We start from the raw sequence: 15,357 nt of genomic DNA, 5'->3' as shown, positions 1-15,357 counted from the left end.
ATGGGCTCCAGCAGCTTCTCCTCCAGAGGGAACAGGATATCCCTGAGCTACGAAGCCCCTCCATCCATGTGGTGGTCTTTCAGGGGGACCAAAAATCAACCAGCACCCGAGAACCATTCATGAGTAGACTGGAGCATGGAAAACAAAATCCGGGGTGAGCGGGCGTGAGTCCTGGATCCAGCAACCATGCAGACATTGCTAATCAATCAGAGCTCCTTTCTGCTGAGCCAAGCCTTGGCTTCAAGATTGTTCTGAAGCCAGTGCTCCAGGAAGCCAGTCCCCATCTGTCAACATCAGTCCCTGAGATGAAACCTGTTTTCCATTGCTGAGGAGGCAGAAGCATAGACTGGCACTTTCAGAACAAGTGTCCCAGGGTCTTCCAGCAGGGACCTGAACTGCCCTCTGTCCCCACACAATCATCCGAGGACAGAGGTGTCAGCACTGAGCCTGGGATGCTCGTCTGACTCTCCCGGCTGCCCTGTCGGCCCGGGTCTGAGGCCACCTCAGTGGCCAAGACGGTGGCCCAGACATTTTTTGGTGGTTGGGGTTGCATTAACCCTGCTGTCCCCAGTATAGGTGAAAGATCCCCAAAGGGCCACCACCCAACCTGAGGCAAGGGGAGAGGAAGGGAGCCCAGAGACAGCGAAGCAGAGAGGAGGAAGGGGTGTAGAAAGAAGAGAACATTCTTCTGAATTCATCCACGTACTTTCCTCAATGGCCCTCCGCCTCTCCAAACCCCTTCTGATTCGCTTTGGCAATCTGATGGCATCATTCCTCTACTTCAAGTCCTCTAAAGGCTTTTCAGAGGCTTTGGGGCTCAAATGTGAGCTTGGGAACCTAACTCACAAGGCTCCCCAGGACTCAGCCCTGATTCCTTCTTTAGCCCTCCTCCCCCACCCTCCTCTGCCCATTCCAAGATGCTCCAGCAAGCTCCCCATACACTGAACTGTGTTTAATCCTTGGGACCTGCACGGCATCCTCTCTCAGGTTTGTGGCAGAGATGGCTAAGTGTCCCCTGGTATCTATTTCACTCTTCTTCCTTAATACCAGAATCCCATTTTTAGCTGGCACATAGTTACTGGGAATGAAGACACTTCTGAGGTTCCCTTAAGCTAAAGCTGGCCGTGCAAATAAGGCCTAACCAGCGGGATCTAAGCAGAGTATCATGGGTGACTTCTGAGAATTATTATTAAAAGGAAGAGATATGTTCTTGTGGGATGACTATGTAATGGCTGGAGCTTGAGCAACCTTCTTAAGACTATAAGACAGTCTTACATTGAAGAGGACAGAACTTGAAGATAAAAGAAACCCGGGCATCTTCTACCTTGGAGAGAAAAACAAATTCTTATTTTGTTTAGGCCATCATTCTTTTGTGTTTCCTTCCTTCCTTCCTTCCTTCCTTCCTTCCTTCCTCTCTCTCTTCCCTTCAACTACTTGATTCAGTGTCTAAGCATGTCATTTCTCTGCCTAGGATATACTTCCTTCCCTTCTGTACCCAGCTAATTTTCTTTGACTTTGCAAGACCTAGTTCTGGTGTCACCCTAGGCCAGACCAGCAGCAGAGTGAGTCCTGGTCCAGTGATGCCCAGTGGGTTTGATCAATGATTCTCTCTCTCTCTCAGCTGGGCCATGAGCATCATGAAGTCTTACCCACACCCAGATATCTGGTACCCAATCCAGTGCCTGATGATCAGTAAGTGGGGGGGGGGGGAGCCAGGGAGGGATGAGGCAAGAAATCCCTGCAACCCCCTTGGAATCCTCAATCATTCCTTCCACTCATAAGCAGATCCACCAGCAGGCAGCTTCATCAGGGGTGGGGAGGAAGAGAAAAATGCCCTGGAGGATGATAGAATAAGAACACAAATGCCCACTATTTCTAAAAGTTCCCGTTGCAGAGCATTTGCTAAGTTATAAGGCCTGTTCACACAGACATATTATCCTACATAATTCCAACCACCGAACTCACTAGGCACTATTCTGAGCCCGAGGGCTTGGGGGCTAAGTCACTTGCTCAGGGTCACAGGGCAGGACCTGGAAATGAGGTCTTCTAGCTTCAGAGCCAGGCACCCTGGTACTTCCTCCGACCACCACTGCACAGGGGAGTTAGGAAAGCAAGCCACGTGCAAAGCACACATTGGCTGGTGTGCACAGCATGTTTGTGGACTCGCACACACCTGGTGCACAGATGCGAGGGGCTCCAGATGTCCCAGTGGCACTTCCACTGGGGGGGCAGGGGCGACGGCAGAAGAAGGGGTGTGGGGGCGGACCGTGCAGCTGCTGCATGCAAAGGCTCTGCCACAGCTCAAGGACTGGGCTGCCTCGAGCAAGTGCAGGGGACGCTAGGAAGCAGAGAGGGCTGGGGACAGGCAGCAGCCAGGGGGAGTGCGCATGCTTTCAGAAACCACGCTAGGCTGTCACTGGTCCCAGTTATTTAATGCATTCACCTCCCCCGGAGCGAGAACAGGAGCGAGAACACTGTCAGGCTAAGAGATGGCAGCACACAGCATGTCCGTGGTAAACAATTTATTTTTCTACCTCAGTTGCTTACAGGGGCAAAAATAAAACGTCATCAGGGAGAAGCACCGATGAACTATTTACAGAGATGAAGACAATTCACAATGGCTAAAATGTCCGAGAGGCAAGCATTCTAGGACAAGTTCACCAAAGCAAAGCAATTCATAGCAGAGCAAAATAAAGAGGGGGAAAAAAAGCCATACAGATTAAAAAAAAAAAAAAAAAAAAGCACTCATGAAACAAACAGCCTGAGGGAAAATAAAAGGAAACTAGCCAATGATTACATTAAGCATCTTTAACGAAACGAGCAAAACTGCAGAGGTGGGGTCTGAAGGACGCTGACATCCAAATGGATGGATGTGCTCACATCAGACGCATCCGACGGAAGCACGAGAGTCACTTCTCACAAACCCTGAGTGTGAACGAGGGGTGACTCTTGAGGGTCCACCTGAGCGGTACTTCATTAATCCAAGAGAGGACGGGAAGTAGAAGCATCAGGCGAAAAGAAAGCCCTTCTGGCAGGGGCGGGGGGTGGGGTGGGGGGACCAGCGAGGGTGCTGCCTTGATCAGGGTGGATGCTGTGTTCATTCCCTCGGACCCCAGGGAGCCGAGGCCATTGATGCCAGAGGGAATGCAGGGCCAGCGGGCAGGGAGGTGAGGGCAGAGGGGATGGGGGAAACAGGGGCCTGGCGTGGATCAGTGCCCACAGGGCCTGAGATGTGACCACACCTGGGTGACTCCGCTGTCCTTTCTCAAAGACGTGTGTGTTATTACGGCAATGGCTACGGAGGGATCGGCCCCCAAATACAACCAGATAATGCTTAGACGGTTCTTCTTCCAGACTAGGTCTTTCGCGTTAGTATTGATAGAACAGCGTGTTTGGGGGGGGTTGTGCTCACTTCTGAGACCGTCCACTATAGGACACAGATGCTCTGAGTCACAATACCCCTAACCCCAATGGGCATCAACACAATGTGATGCCTTCTTCCTAGATTCCCTGGAGGAGGCAAAGTTTGTGTCGCAAAGTTTGAGTCTCAAAGTTTGTGAGAAGTTTCCCTCTGGCCCCGTTCTGTTCCGGGAGGGTGGCGGGTGGCGCCGTGCGTACAAGCAGCAAAATGGGGGGCGGGAGGAGGGGCTGGAGAATAAACCTGTTTTTTTAAAAAACTGAGTGAAGTCATGAGGACATGAGTCTTTTCCAAGAATCAAAAATGACAAAAAAGAACATTGGTTCAAACAGGCCGCTAGGAGCGTTTCAGTGGGCACTGACAGCAGCTGGGGTGGCCCCGGCCGGGACTGTGTCCTTTGTCTAGCAATGGTAGCAAACCCCAACTTATTATGCCTCTCTTAAGAGCTAGTTGATAAAAATTATGTCTGGTGAAATCGGCAAATAGTCTGCAAAGTGAAATAAGAACAGAAATTAACAGATTGAACTGAAATGAGAGTCGGGGGTGGGTGGGAAGAGAGGAAACAGGGGAGACTGCTGATCAGGATAATAATTCCAGCCCACACACCGACCCACAAGTACTGGGGCAGGGACACAACCTGTGGACCTCTGGGCTTGGGGAGAGGGAATGTGTCCACAGTGGCTGGCCGTCGCTCCATCTTTCTGGAAGAGAACTACTCCCCACTCTAATAATTATCCAAAAGTGTCTAGCCCTCTTTGTTGGAGCATCTCATTTATTTTCACGGAAGCCCACAGGTGGGCAGAGGCAGGTGTGGCTTAACTATGCTGCAACCCCTGGTACCTGTGCTGCACACAGGTAAAACAGGGACAGAGGCAACCCAGCAGATGAGACGCGCCTTCACAGAAAGGGCCAACGCAGGTGAAGAGGCACCTTCCCACAGGGGGCACAGGCCACCCCATGTGTGGGGAGGCCACATCATGTGTGGGGAAGACACACAGGATAAAGACGACAGCCCTCTAGGACCGGGCTGTCCTGCCCCTGCTCTCAGCTCCCTTGCATCACCCCCGCCCCCACAGGATGGATGCGGGAAGGGCTGAGAGGCAGGCAGGATGTGCACACATCCCAAGAGAGATGGGAGGTGGGGAGCGGGGGAAGTGGGCCCCGCTGAGAACACGGAAAAGAAAGACCACAAAGAAAAGACACCAGGACAGTTCGGTGGTGACGAGACAGCTGCGCTGATGTCACTGCCTTGCAGGATCTGGGGTCATGGGAGGGTCACCCTGACAGGGGCAAGGAGAGGGCAGCGAGCTGGGCTGCCTGCCCTTCTCTGGGTCCTCCCTCTGCCCCCGTTGGCTGCATCCACTGAAGACATTCATCAGTGGCACAGGGCACGAGACACATGTCAGAATGTTTCAAAGCTTCCCTGACCAGGGACCCTGCCCCTATGGCCAGGGCTCCTGGAGGGGTCAAGTTTAGGTCCTGAAGGGACCAAGCCAAGGGGTCTAGAACCCTCGGTTGCTGGAGGCACCCAGGCTCTACAGCCACCACGTCACAGAAGGTGGCTCCTCCAGGAGCCAGGTCAGCAGGGGACAACCTTGTGTCCAGCCTGGCTCCTCCTGGAGCGGGGAGGGTGACAAGGGCCAGTTGACCACCCCTGCCCGGCCCAGGGCCTGCCACACCCTCACCCTCTCTAAGAACATGTGGCCTCACTCTTTCTGGCCACTGGTGAGAACAAACAAGAGGCTTCCAGCTGTGTGAGCAGGAAGGATGGGAAGCGGGGGGCGGGGGGGGGGGCGGGGGGTGTTGACGGCTGAGAGAGAACAGAACAGCCAAGTTCCATGGGTTGGGCAGCCTCTTCTGGATATTTTCATGCCCGATTCCCATTCTATTCCAAACCCAGTTGGTTGTGTTAACTGCAAGAGGTGGTGACAGTGATAAACAGATGGGCCCTGGGTATCATCACCCCAAGCCCATTCCCTGTCCCTTCACCACGTGGGGACCAAGCGCCCCTCATCAGAGTACACCCCTTCCTTTATGCTGTGAAACAGCGCCATCCAACAGAACTCTACGTGGTGACGGAAATGCTCTATGGTCTGTGCAGGCAGCAGCCGCTGGCGCACGTGGCTGCCGAGTGACTGAAATGTGGCTGCTGTGGTCAAGGAACTGAATTTTCCATTTTACTTAATTTACAGTTTAAATTTCAGCAGCTGCCTGTGGCTGGTGTGATTGTACTCGGACAGACGGATGCTAGAGGGCTGATGGGGTGTGTGTGGCGTGAAGACCCCGACCACCTGGGTCCGAATCTAGGCCCTGCCCCTTCTGGTTGAAACCCCCTGAACAGGGTTTGTACTGCTCCAGGCCTCAGGGTCCCCATCTGTAGACGGGAACATTTAGCAGAGGTGCAGACCATGCCCGACCCAGTGCTGGCGTCTCCGATTGTGGTGCCTGGTGTCCCAGTTCGAGGGAACAGCCACGTACTGCAGAGATGCCATGGGGAGGGCTCCCCTGGGGCGGCCGAGGATGCCTGCTGACGCCCCGCCTATACCTGAGCTGCTGGTACTACATGGCCATCCTCCTTCCTCTCCCCCTCCCCATCAGAAAGGTGCACAAACCCCCACAACCATCCTGCTCAGACCCCTTGTTGACAGAAAACAGACGAGACGTCCAGAGATGCTGGGCGACCTGCCTGTGGCCATGGGCAGCCAGGACAGGAGCCTAGGGCTTCTGGTACTGCTCGAGGATCTGTCCCCCTAGAGTGTTCCAAACGCCTCCTGACTGCCCCGGACACACACTTCCCCACCTGAAGCTCAGTCTGAGGCACCGGCCGGGCTGAGCCCCACCTATGCCCCTGCCCCGCCCTCCCCCTCTGAACACCGTCATCCCCAGACCACATCCCACTCACTCCCCTTGCCTCCTTGTGGCTCAGGCCTCCGGGTCTGGCAGGACCACCAACAGGAGTGGAAGCCCAGCTCCCTATGGAGCCACTTCCCACAGCACAGCACCCAGCAGGACCAGACTCTGCTCCTATCGCCTTCTCTAGAAACCCCAGCTGTCCTTGGAACACAGACATCCCAATATATTCTCGCAGTGCTCCTTCACTGGGAAAGGTCAGCAGGCCCCCTCCAGGGAGAAGCCAGCCCCGTGAAACTCTGTTTCCCTCGGCATTCCCTCCCTCATCCCTGCAGGACCACTCCCCCCCTGCTGCCTCTCCGGCAGGGGTGCCAGGCCTGTGGGCTGCGGGAGTGTGAGTGGGCATCACTGGGGGCTCTGCCTTGAGTCTCTGATGCCCACACAGAGGGAAGGGAGACTCTAACGTGCCCCCACCCAGGACGGAGAGCAGACCCAACCCAACAGCACACCCAACACACAAATGAGAAGGGCACCGGAGCAGGAGGAAGGGAAGAAAGAGGGTGGGCTCTAGACAGCGAGGCACGAGGAGGATGCCAGGGAGGCAGAGAAAACTCCACGCCCAGAGTTCAGTCCCCTCCCCAGGGAGAGAGAACCCGGAAGAGGCTTCAGAAAGGGGAGGGTGAGCAGATGGAGGGCTCCTGCCTTGGTTCTGCCCCTTCCCCCTACAAACTGCTCTCAACCACCGGGCGCCAGCGAAACGCTTCGGTTAATTGGAACCTGGCTGCACCCTGACCCTGGACGCAGAGGCAAGGGGATCTGAAACGCAGCACCTGTGGGTCGTGCCACGAGTGTATGTACATAGGAGCCGGATCTCGTTAGCGCCCCCCGCCCCCCACTGCATGCAGCCCATGCCCCGTGTCCCCAAAGCCCCAGGAGACAAAGCTACTCACCTGGGAACTGATAGCCATAGCTAGGAGCAAATCCGGGGTAGCCGCGGCCATAGGTCGCCACGAAGTTGGGGTAGCCTTGAACACACAGAGAAAAGACCACGGTCAGTTAGTGCAGGCGCCTTAGGTGGGTGGGTGGGGGGAGCGAGGAACGGCCTGAGTCATTTTCCTCCACAAAGTGATTGGTCTCCCGTGAGGGTCTTTACCCCTGGGCCGGGGTCACCCCTCGCCTGTGGTTGGGCCACTGCCATCAGCCTGCTGGTGATTAGCCCGTATTTGGGCAGAGATTCCCCCAAAGCCCACGTACTTTCTTGAACTTGCAGAGTAAATGCCACGCGCTGGCCCCAGACCCCGGGCCCGCGCCTGGCGCTGACATTTGCAGAGCTTAACCTGAATGTACTTTACCTTAAGCGCTACTGACAGGAGGAGATTAAAGTCCCGGACCGCCTCCTCCCGAGGCGGCAGGCGGCAGCGCCAGCACCCAGCAGAGCATGCGTAACGCGGGGGTCACCATTTAGGGGTAAAAACTCAGGGCTGATCCCGTGCCGTGGCAAAACACTGGGCCCAGGGAGCCGTGGCTGAGGTGGCGGGGACCTGAGCCCACGTCCGAGCGGGGACAGCCCATGGTACCTTCCCCAGGCCCTGGGAGAACAGTGAAGGGTTGGTTGTCCCCAACGTGACCATAGCATGAACCCAAAGCCTCAGGCCTCAAAGATGGGCATTTCCCAGAGAACACATTTCCTTCCAGGCACCCGCCCCACAGATACTCTGGGGGGGATGGGCTCACGGAGGGGTGCTTGTGGAAACCGTGGCTGGACTGGGCCTGGGATGCAGGAAAGTCCTGTCAAGCTCTGGGGCAGTTGTGGTCTTGGCTGATCTGTTCACCCCCCCACCCCACCCCACCCCTCCACCCTTCCTCGTGCCCACGCAAACCTCACTCTTTGGGTCTCCGTCTCCTGAGTCAGGCTACAAAGAAGTCTGGCATAGGCTTCCTGGACTGAAAGTCCATCAGCCATGGGAGACCCATGGCTACCCCTGTTCCCAGCCCGCCAGGCTCACTCTGCCTCCCTCCACTCAGTCTTTGGGGATCCCAGTCCATTCACGCTTTTTTTTTTTGGCCTTTTTTTTTGTTTGTTTGCCATTTCTTGGGCCGCTCCCGTGGCATGTGGAGATTCCCAGGCTAGGGGTCTAATCGGAGCTGTAACTGCCAAGCCTACACCAGGGCCACAGCAACGCGGGATCCGAGCTGTGTCTGCGACCTACACCACAGCTCACGGCAATGCCGGATCCTTAACCCACTGAGCGAGGCCAGGGATCAAACCTGCAACCTCATGGTTCCTAGTCAGATTCGTTAACCACTGAGCCACAACAGGAACTCCTCCATTCACGCTCTTAAAGTACCAGCCTAGCCACCCGACCAGCACCACCAGCACCAGCCTGACTTCTGCTCTGACCTCTGAGCTGGGCGCCTGTGGTGGTTCTCCGCTGCCCAGCACCTACACCCCCTTCTCCGGGTCTGAGTCTCGGAGAGAGATGCCTGCCTGCCTCCCATCACGGGAGTGGAAGGACCTCCCTCCCGCTCTTGCTGAGCTTGGCAGCCAGAAGCAGACTGTGAACTTGCGCTGGGCCATTGGAAGTCTTCCTCACGGTCTGCATCTGGGGCCAGAGGAGGAGGGGCGGATCAGAATCTATTCTGGCATCAGCAGCCGAGCCCAAGGTCCATTGGTGGCAACAGGGGCCCCCTGACCAGGTCATTCCTGGGTTATCCCTTGGTTGGGCTGTGGCCGACCACCCAGCTCCAGCTCCCCGGTTCCTGCCTGTCCCTCAGCTTTCCCGGCAGTTCTATGCATTGTCCAAGTCCCCTTTGAGCCTCTCCTTTGCCATGTACAGCAGCTAAGTTTTTTTTTTGTCTTTTTGTCTTTTGTCGTTGTTGTTGTTGCTATTTCTTGGGCCGCTCCCGCGGCATGTGGAGGGTCCCAGGCTAGGGGTTGAATCGGAGCTGTAGCCACCGGCCTACGCCAGAGCCACAGCCACGCTGGATCCGAGCCGTGTCTGCAACCTACACCACAGCTCACGGCAACGCCGGATCGTTAACCCACTGAGCAAGGACAGGGACTGAACCCGCCACCTCATGGTTCCTAGTCGGATTCGCTAACCACTGCGCCACGACGGGAACTCCATGCTAAGTTTTTTCTATTGCTCTGTCACCAAAATGCTGATGGCTGAGTTCAGGACAGTCTTCACACCCTCCTGCCACAAGGCCAGTGGTGGCAGCTTTCCACATGTATCCCCGTGGTTCCATAGAGCAACTTAAAACACCCTCAACATAGGCTCTGTGGTCTCATCATCCACGTGCAAGGTAGCTTCGTACACGTTACAAGCGCTGTCTGACCCTGCAGGTCAAGGTCGAAGACCAGGATCATTCACTGAATTCCAGCCTGGGTGCACCCTGGCAGCATGAGTTAGAGTCTGCTGGTCTTCCTGCTGCCTGTTCATGGAGCTCTTATGCCTCCGGGGGTCCAGAAACAGAACCCACCCTCCCTCACCCCCCCGTGCTTGCTGTTGTCATAGCTTCTGCCTTGAAAGATGACCTGTCACCAGACCTAGGACAGAAGCTTGCTTGATGGACATCAGGAGACGGGTTCCAGACCTGCCTTTGGCCTAAAGCCATGCTGTTGGGGTTCTCCCTTTTCTGCTGGGAGCCTGAGTCTTGCCATCCATCCGTAGAAAGCTTTGCAGGTCCCTTGCAGCACTGATGGGTCCCAAGTCTCAGCGGAGACCAGCTGCAGCTCCTTTTCCTTGCTTTAGCCAGAGTCTTTCCAAATTTCAGGCACGACTCCCTGGCCAGTTGACCTGTTCACACCCCAAAAGGTGTGAAGCTGCTTGCTTCTTTCCCCATGAATTTTCTTCCCCAGCACGTGGTACCTCGTTGGCAGAAGGCTGCCCAGACCAGCCAGGAGGACCTGGCAGCTTTGCCCTGACGGTGGAGGAACACACCCCGGTGAGCTGCTGAGCTCCGGCACCGGACAGGGAAAAAGAGTGACAAAGACGAGGGGCAGAGACTGGGACGCAGGTGCCTTAAGGGGACACACACATAGGGCTCCTTCCTCCGTCTTTGTTCCATGGCTGGCCAGCCCAACTCTCCCACCAATTAATCACTTGCTATCAAATCAGATCGTTTAGTGCTAGATTTCTTACCATTATTTCAACAATATCGATAAACGGATTATATGCAAATAGCCAAATCACTGCTGCCTAGGGGCTTTCCTAATGAAAAATGACTGCCTTGCCTCTCACTTCTTAAATATTTTAGTGTTAATAGGACAGCAAAACCGTAAGGCCATGTGTCACCTTCGAGCCTCCCTCAGGGTGGGTGGGGTGGAGGGTGGTGGAACGTCCTGTCCTCTCCTGATTCAGGTCAACCCGTGTGGTTCCATCGCATCTACTCTCTTCCTGGGCACACCCGAAGGTCTTCAACAGGAAGAGAAACAAGCACGGTCAAGTTCACCCCAATGTGGGGCCTCACCCCCGTCTTCCCAAACATGTCAGTACTGTCTCCGGTGCCACAAAGATGAGAATTTGGCATCTGCCTCTGGGGGGGGGGGAATCTTCTCTTTGCCCCCAACTCGAACATCCTCTGGGGCAGGCCGATGAAATCATAAATTTATAATACAACATTACTTCAATTTTCCTCTTCATTTACTGCTGTGCAGCCCAGCTCTGCTCGAGCGGCTCACAGCCCCAGCCGCACGGGGGGAAATTGGCTGGCTGCATATCAATAGCACATTACAGCAGACCCAGGCGGACGCTCCATCAAGCCATATTACGGTGAGATGACCCAGCCACCACTTCCATTAGCAGCCGGGCCCCTCCCGCACTGGCCACTGCACAATTTATTTGCTCCAGTACTCTGGATGTCTGATCAATCCCACAGTAATTATCTCTTGTCACTAAAGAAAAAACCCAAGCCTTCTGCTTAGATGACCACCTTTCTTAGACAGACTTTCCACTGTGTTTGTGGGGGGAATTCGAAAGCAACAAGAGAATCTGAATGTGCCAGTGAGCTCCTTTCGGGGGCCCCCTTTTTGGGAAGCTGGCAAGGTTCTCAGAATCATGGTTCTAGATCTTTGTTCTGACCCTGGGACAACCCCGGTCTGCATTTTAGGTGGGCATATGACTCACTGCCTTCCGGGCTCTGTTACTGAGCTGCTCGGAGTTGTGGAAAACTGCTCCCACCAGGCGCCCCACTTGAAAGAGACAAGAGACAAGGGCTGTTTATCCAGGGAGCTGCCAGCGTGTGACACATGTGCTGCGTGGTGTTGCCTGGGGCACCACGGCGGCTCCGTGAGGTCTGCATACAGATGCAATGCAAGTGCCAAGAGCCCTTTCTGGGCCAAAATAGACAAGGATGCTCGGCCCCCAGGATCATCCATAGTTGCAGGGGCTCCTATGCTCTCTCATTACAATTTAATTGAAATTCTATGAAAAGAAAACTTCGGTTCTTCAGATGCATGAGCCATATCTTTTTTTTTTTTTTTCTCACAGCTGCTCCTGGAGCATACAGAAGTTCCTGGGGTATGGAAGGTCCCATGGCTAGGGGTCACATCGGAGCTGCGGTCGCAAGCCACAGCCACAGCCATGCCAGATCCTTAACCCCCTGAGCGAGGCCAGAGATCCAACTTGAATCCTCATGGACACGATGCTGGGTTCTTAACCTGCTATGCCACGAGAGGAACTCCCAGCATCTCAAATGCTCAACAGCCATGTGAAGCCAGCGGCTACCATCTTCGGCGGTGCAGACATGGGATCTTTCCCACATCGCAGAAAGTTCTCGTGGACTGTGCTGCTCTAGAAGGAAAATTCCGAGTTTCCTCTGTGTACCAGGAAACAGCTGAACAAATGGAGACCTCCTTGGGAATGACCTCAACAGATATTTTTGGGCAAGACAAATCCCAGTTGAAATTACAAAGGAGTCTAGGCATGCGGCTGTATGGTCCAGCCAATCTTCTTTTGAGCAGTGAATGCCAGCAGCTTACAGTTCCTCATCCCTTCCAGACCAAAAAAATAAAATAAAACAAAATTATTTTTTTTCCTTTCCATGGGGCTTAATGTCGGGCACGCCGGGTCAGGCTTGCTCAGCACGCGTGCTGGGAAGAATGCTTCTGGCTTTCTTCAGCTGGTCGAGAGTGTCTCCTACCTCTCGGCTTTCAGGGGGAAGCTTTTCTTCAAGGCCTCAGCCACGAGGTGTTTCTCTACCACTGGTATCAAACATGTTTCGTAATGTGTGCCCAGTGAGGTCAAGACAGAGGCAGCAGGATTATGTGGCTGAGGGCAGAGAAGGCCAAGAGGCACCAGACAGATCAACGAGAATCACGTTAGATTTTATTTAGTCCACTTTCATTACAGAAAAACCAAAAAGATCCTGGTACACGGGGCTGGCTCACGTCGGGCAGCTCGTGGCTGCTGCAAGGTGATAAACGAAGTCAGGGCTGCAAAAATACCCTTCCTAAGGGTCTTGGTTCATTTTGGTTTTGTCCAGGTCAATGGCAGGGAGACTTGGCCTAAGGATGCCCCCTTCTCTTCTCTCCTGCATTTTCTTTTCTTTTCTTCCTTCCTTTCTTCCTTTTATTTATTTATTTATTTATTTATTTATTTATTTATTTATTTTGCTCTTTAGGGCTGCACCTGAGGTTCCCAGGCTAGGGGTCGAATCCAAGCTGCAGCTGCCGGCCTCCACCACAGCCACAGCAACACAGGATCCAAGCCGAGTCTGCAACTTGCACCATGGCTCACAGCAACTCCAGATCCTTGACCCACCAAGCGAGACCAGGGATCAGACCCACATCCTCATGGTTCCTAGTCTGATTTGCTTCTGCTGCGCCACAATGGGAACTCCCTCTCCTGTATTTTCTTCTGTCTTTTTTTTTTTCCTTTTTGTCTTTTAAGGGCTGTACCCGTAGCATATGGAGGCTCCCAGGCTAGGGGTCGAATCGGAGCTACAGCTGCCAGCCTATGCCACAGCCACAGCAACGCCAGATCCGAGCTGCATCTGCAACCTACACCACAGCTCACGGCAACGCCGGATCCTTAACCCACTGAGTGAGGCCAGGGACCGAACCTGCAACCTCATGGTTCTTAGTCGGATTCGTTTCAGCTAACCCATGACAGGAACTCCATCTCCTGCATTTTTTTAAAAGAGTTCCCTCTAGTCTAGGCTGACTGTCCCATGATTCTGACAAAGCCTAGGAAAGCTGAAACCAAAACAGCTGTAGATTTCCTTCCAAGGACGTTTGCCACCACATCAAGAGAGATCAGGAAGGAATATTTGGAGTTCCTGTTGTGGTGCAGTGGAAACGAACCCTACTAGGAAGTATGAGGTTGTGGGTTCGATCCTTGGCTTCCTCAGTGGGTTAAGGATCTGGCATTGCCATGAGCTGTGTTGTAGCTCGCAGATGCGGCTCAGATCTGGCGTTGCTGTGGCTGTGGCTGTGGCTGTGGCGTAGGCTGGCAGCAACAGCTCTGATTAGACCCCAAGCCTGGGAACCTCTATATGCCGTGGATGCAGGCCTAAAAAGTCAATAAAATAAAATAAAGTACAAATAAAGAAAGAAAGAATAATTGTGCGACAACACGCCCATCAGCCTCCCTTGGATGAGACCTCCCAAAGTCTGGAGAAAATCCGAAAGGGCATCTGAAAATGAGTTTCATGGTTTCCAAGTCATTTACAGGCCAGTGTGTCTGCGGTCTCACTAGAACGGCAGCTCTCTGGCAACCACAGACTTCCTTCCCTGCCGCATCCTCAGCATCTAGAACAATGCCTGGTACTTAAAAGACACTTAGACATCTTTGCTGAATGAATGGATTTAAAAGCTTTAACGGCTTTTAGTCTCGCTTTTAAAAATCCCTACCAGTGTTATATATTCTTCTGCACTGTCAACAACAAAAGTTTAGATCACTGAAACCTCATCTCATGAATGAACCTAAAAAAACACAAAACAAAAACAGGAGTTCCCCTTGCGGCACAGTGGGTTAAGAACCCAACATAGTGTCTGTGAGGACGCAAGTTCGATCTTGGCCTCGCTCACTGGGATAAGGATGTGGCGTTGCCGTGAGCCGTGGTCTAGGTCTCAGATGAGGCTTGGATCTGGTATTGCTGTGGCTGTGGCGTAGGCTGGCAACTGTAGTTCTGATTTGACCCCTCGCCTGGGAACTTCCATATGCTGTGGGTGCGGCAAAAAAAACCCCAAAAAACCGAAAAACCCCTAAACATCCTTCTGTGTGAGCCAAGTTCATCAGCCAAATTGGCAGTGGGGGTGATGGTAGTGGTTCCAGGACTGAGACACAGGCCTCGTGCACCACGGAGGTGGTGACCCACGTGAGTGATGGGGTCAGGTCAGGCCATCCTACCAAAGGGCCAGACTCCCCCAGTGCCATCGCTTTAGTGGGAAGAAGCAAGGGCTCCAGGCAGAGCGCGGCAGGTGGCGCTCTCCTTGCCCAAGAGTCCAGAGGCCCAGGGCACCACACTATGCCAAGGGGCAAAATGGAAGTAGCCCTGGGAGTTTCTGGCGAGCATCTGAGAATGCTCGTGGAAACCCCAGCCTGGGCTGGGGAGGCAACAGGCTAATGAGACTGGGAGTTGAGTTTGTTCCATGGGAGCTGATCTGATGCCCCTTCTGCCTGGACCTCAGGCTGAGCTGGTTCCTTATGGGGCAAGGAGGGGGCACATTTTCGGGCCCCTCAGGAGGCCTGGTCTCAACAGGCATCTGGAGTAGCAGGGAATTCGCGAGGGCCAGAGGCTGGAGTCTAGCACACGGATCAGAAGTTTAAAGGGAATCTACCTCCTTTGGCCGGGGGTCCAAACTGAGGAGGTGGCTGCAGGTGCCATAGCACAAGTCACAGAGATGCAGGTCTGGCTGTGTTCTCGGTCCCTGGCAGAGGGAATCCCAGCTGGAAGGGTGTCCAACACTTACTCGGATGGTACTTTGCCGAGGGCCCCCCCGGCACCTTCCCAACAACAGCTCCCAGTCTGAGTATGTACTCCTGTATCTTGCTGATTGGAAGACACACTTTTTTTTTTCTTTCACATTTTCACATCCTGGAAGTGGGATCTAGCTCACAATGCCATTTAGTTAACAGCGGGTT

At 54.1% G+C, this 15,357-nt stretch overlaps 1 protein-coding gene across 3 annotated transcripts in view; it reads right to left on the bottom strand.

The window, feature by feature from the left end:
• The window catches only part of MSI2 (musashi RNA binding protein 2), a 441,294-nt gene that overhangs the window by 48,495 nt on the left and 377,442 nt on the right, over nt 1-15,357 (bottom strand). For 2 of the 3 annotated variants that reach the window (XM_047758358.1, XM_047758359.1), the window contains exon 10: nt 7,219-7,293. In XM_047758358.1, coding sequence (XP_047614314.1) covers nt 7,219-7,293 — 75 coding nt within the window. Of the gene's footprint in view, nt 1-2,747; nt 3,906-7,218; nt 7,294-15,357 lie in introns of those variants that run through there. The other variant, XM_047758360.1, reaches the window with a different exon arrangement.

The sequence above is a fragment of the Phacochoerus africanus genome, chromosome 14, assembly GCF_016906955.1.
Source record: "Phacochoerus africanus isolate WHEZ1 chromosome 14, ROS_Pafr_v1, whole genome shotgun sequence".
Lineage (NCBI taxonomy): Eukaryota > Metazoa > Chordata > Mammalia > Artiodactyla > Suidae > Phacochoerus > Phacochoerus africanus.
Note: the sequence above shows the minus strand (reverse complement) of the source record. Positions and strands in the feature narration are given on the sequence as shown.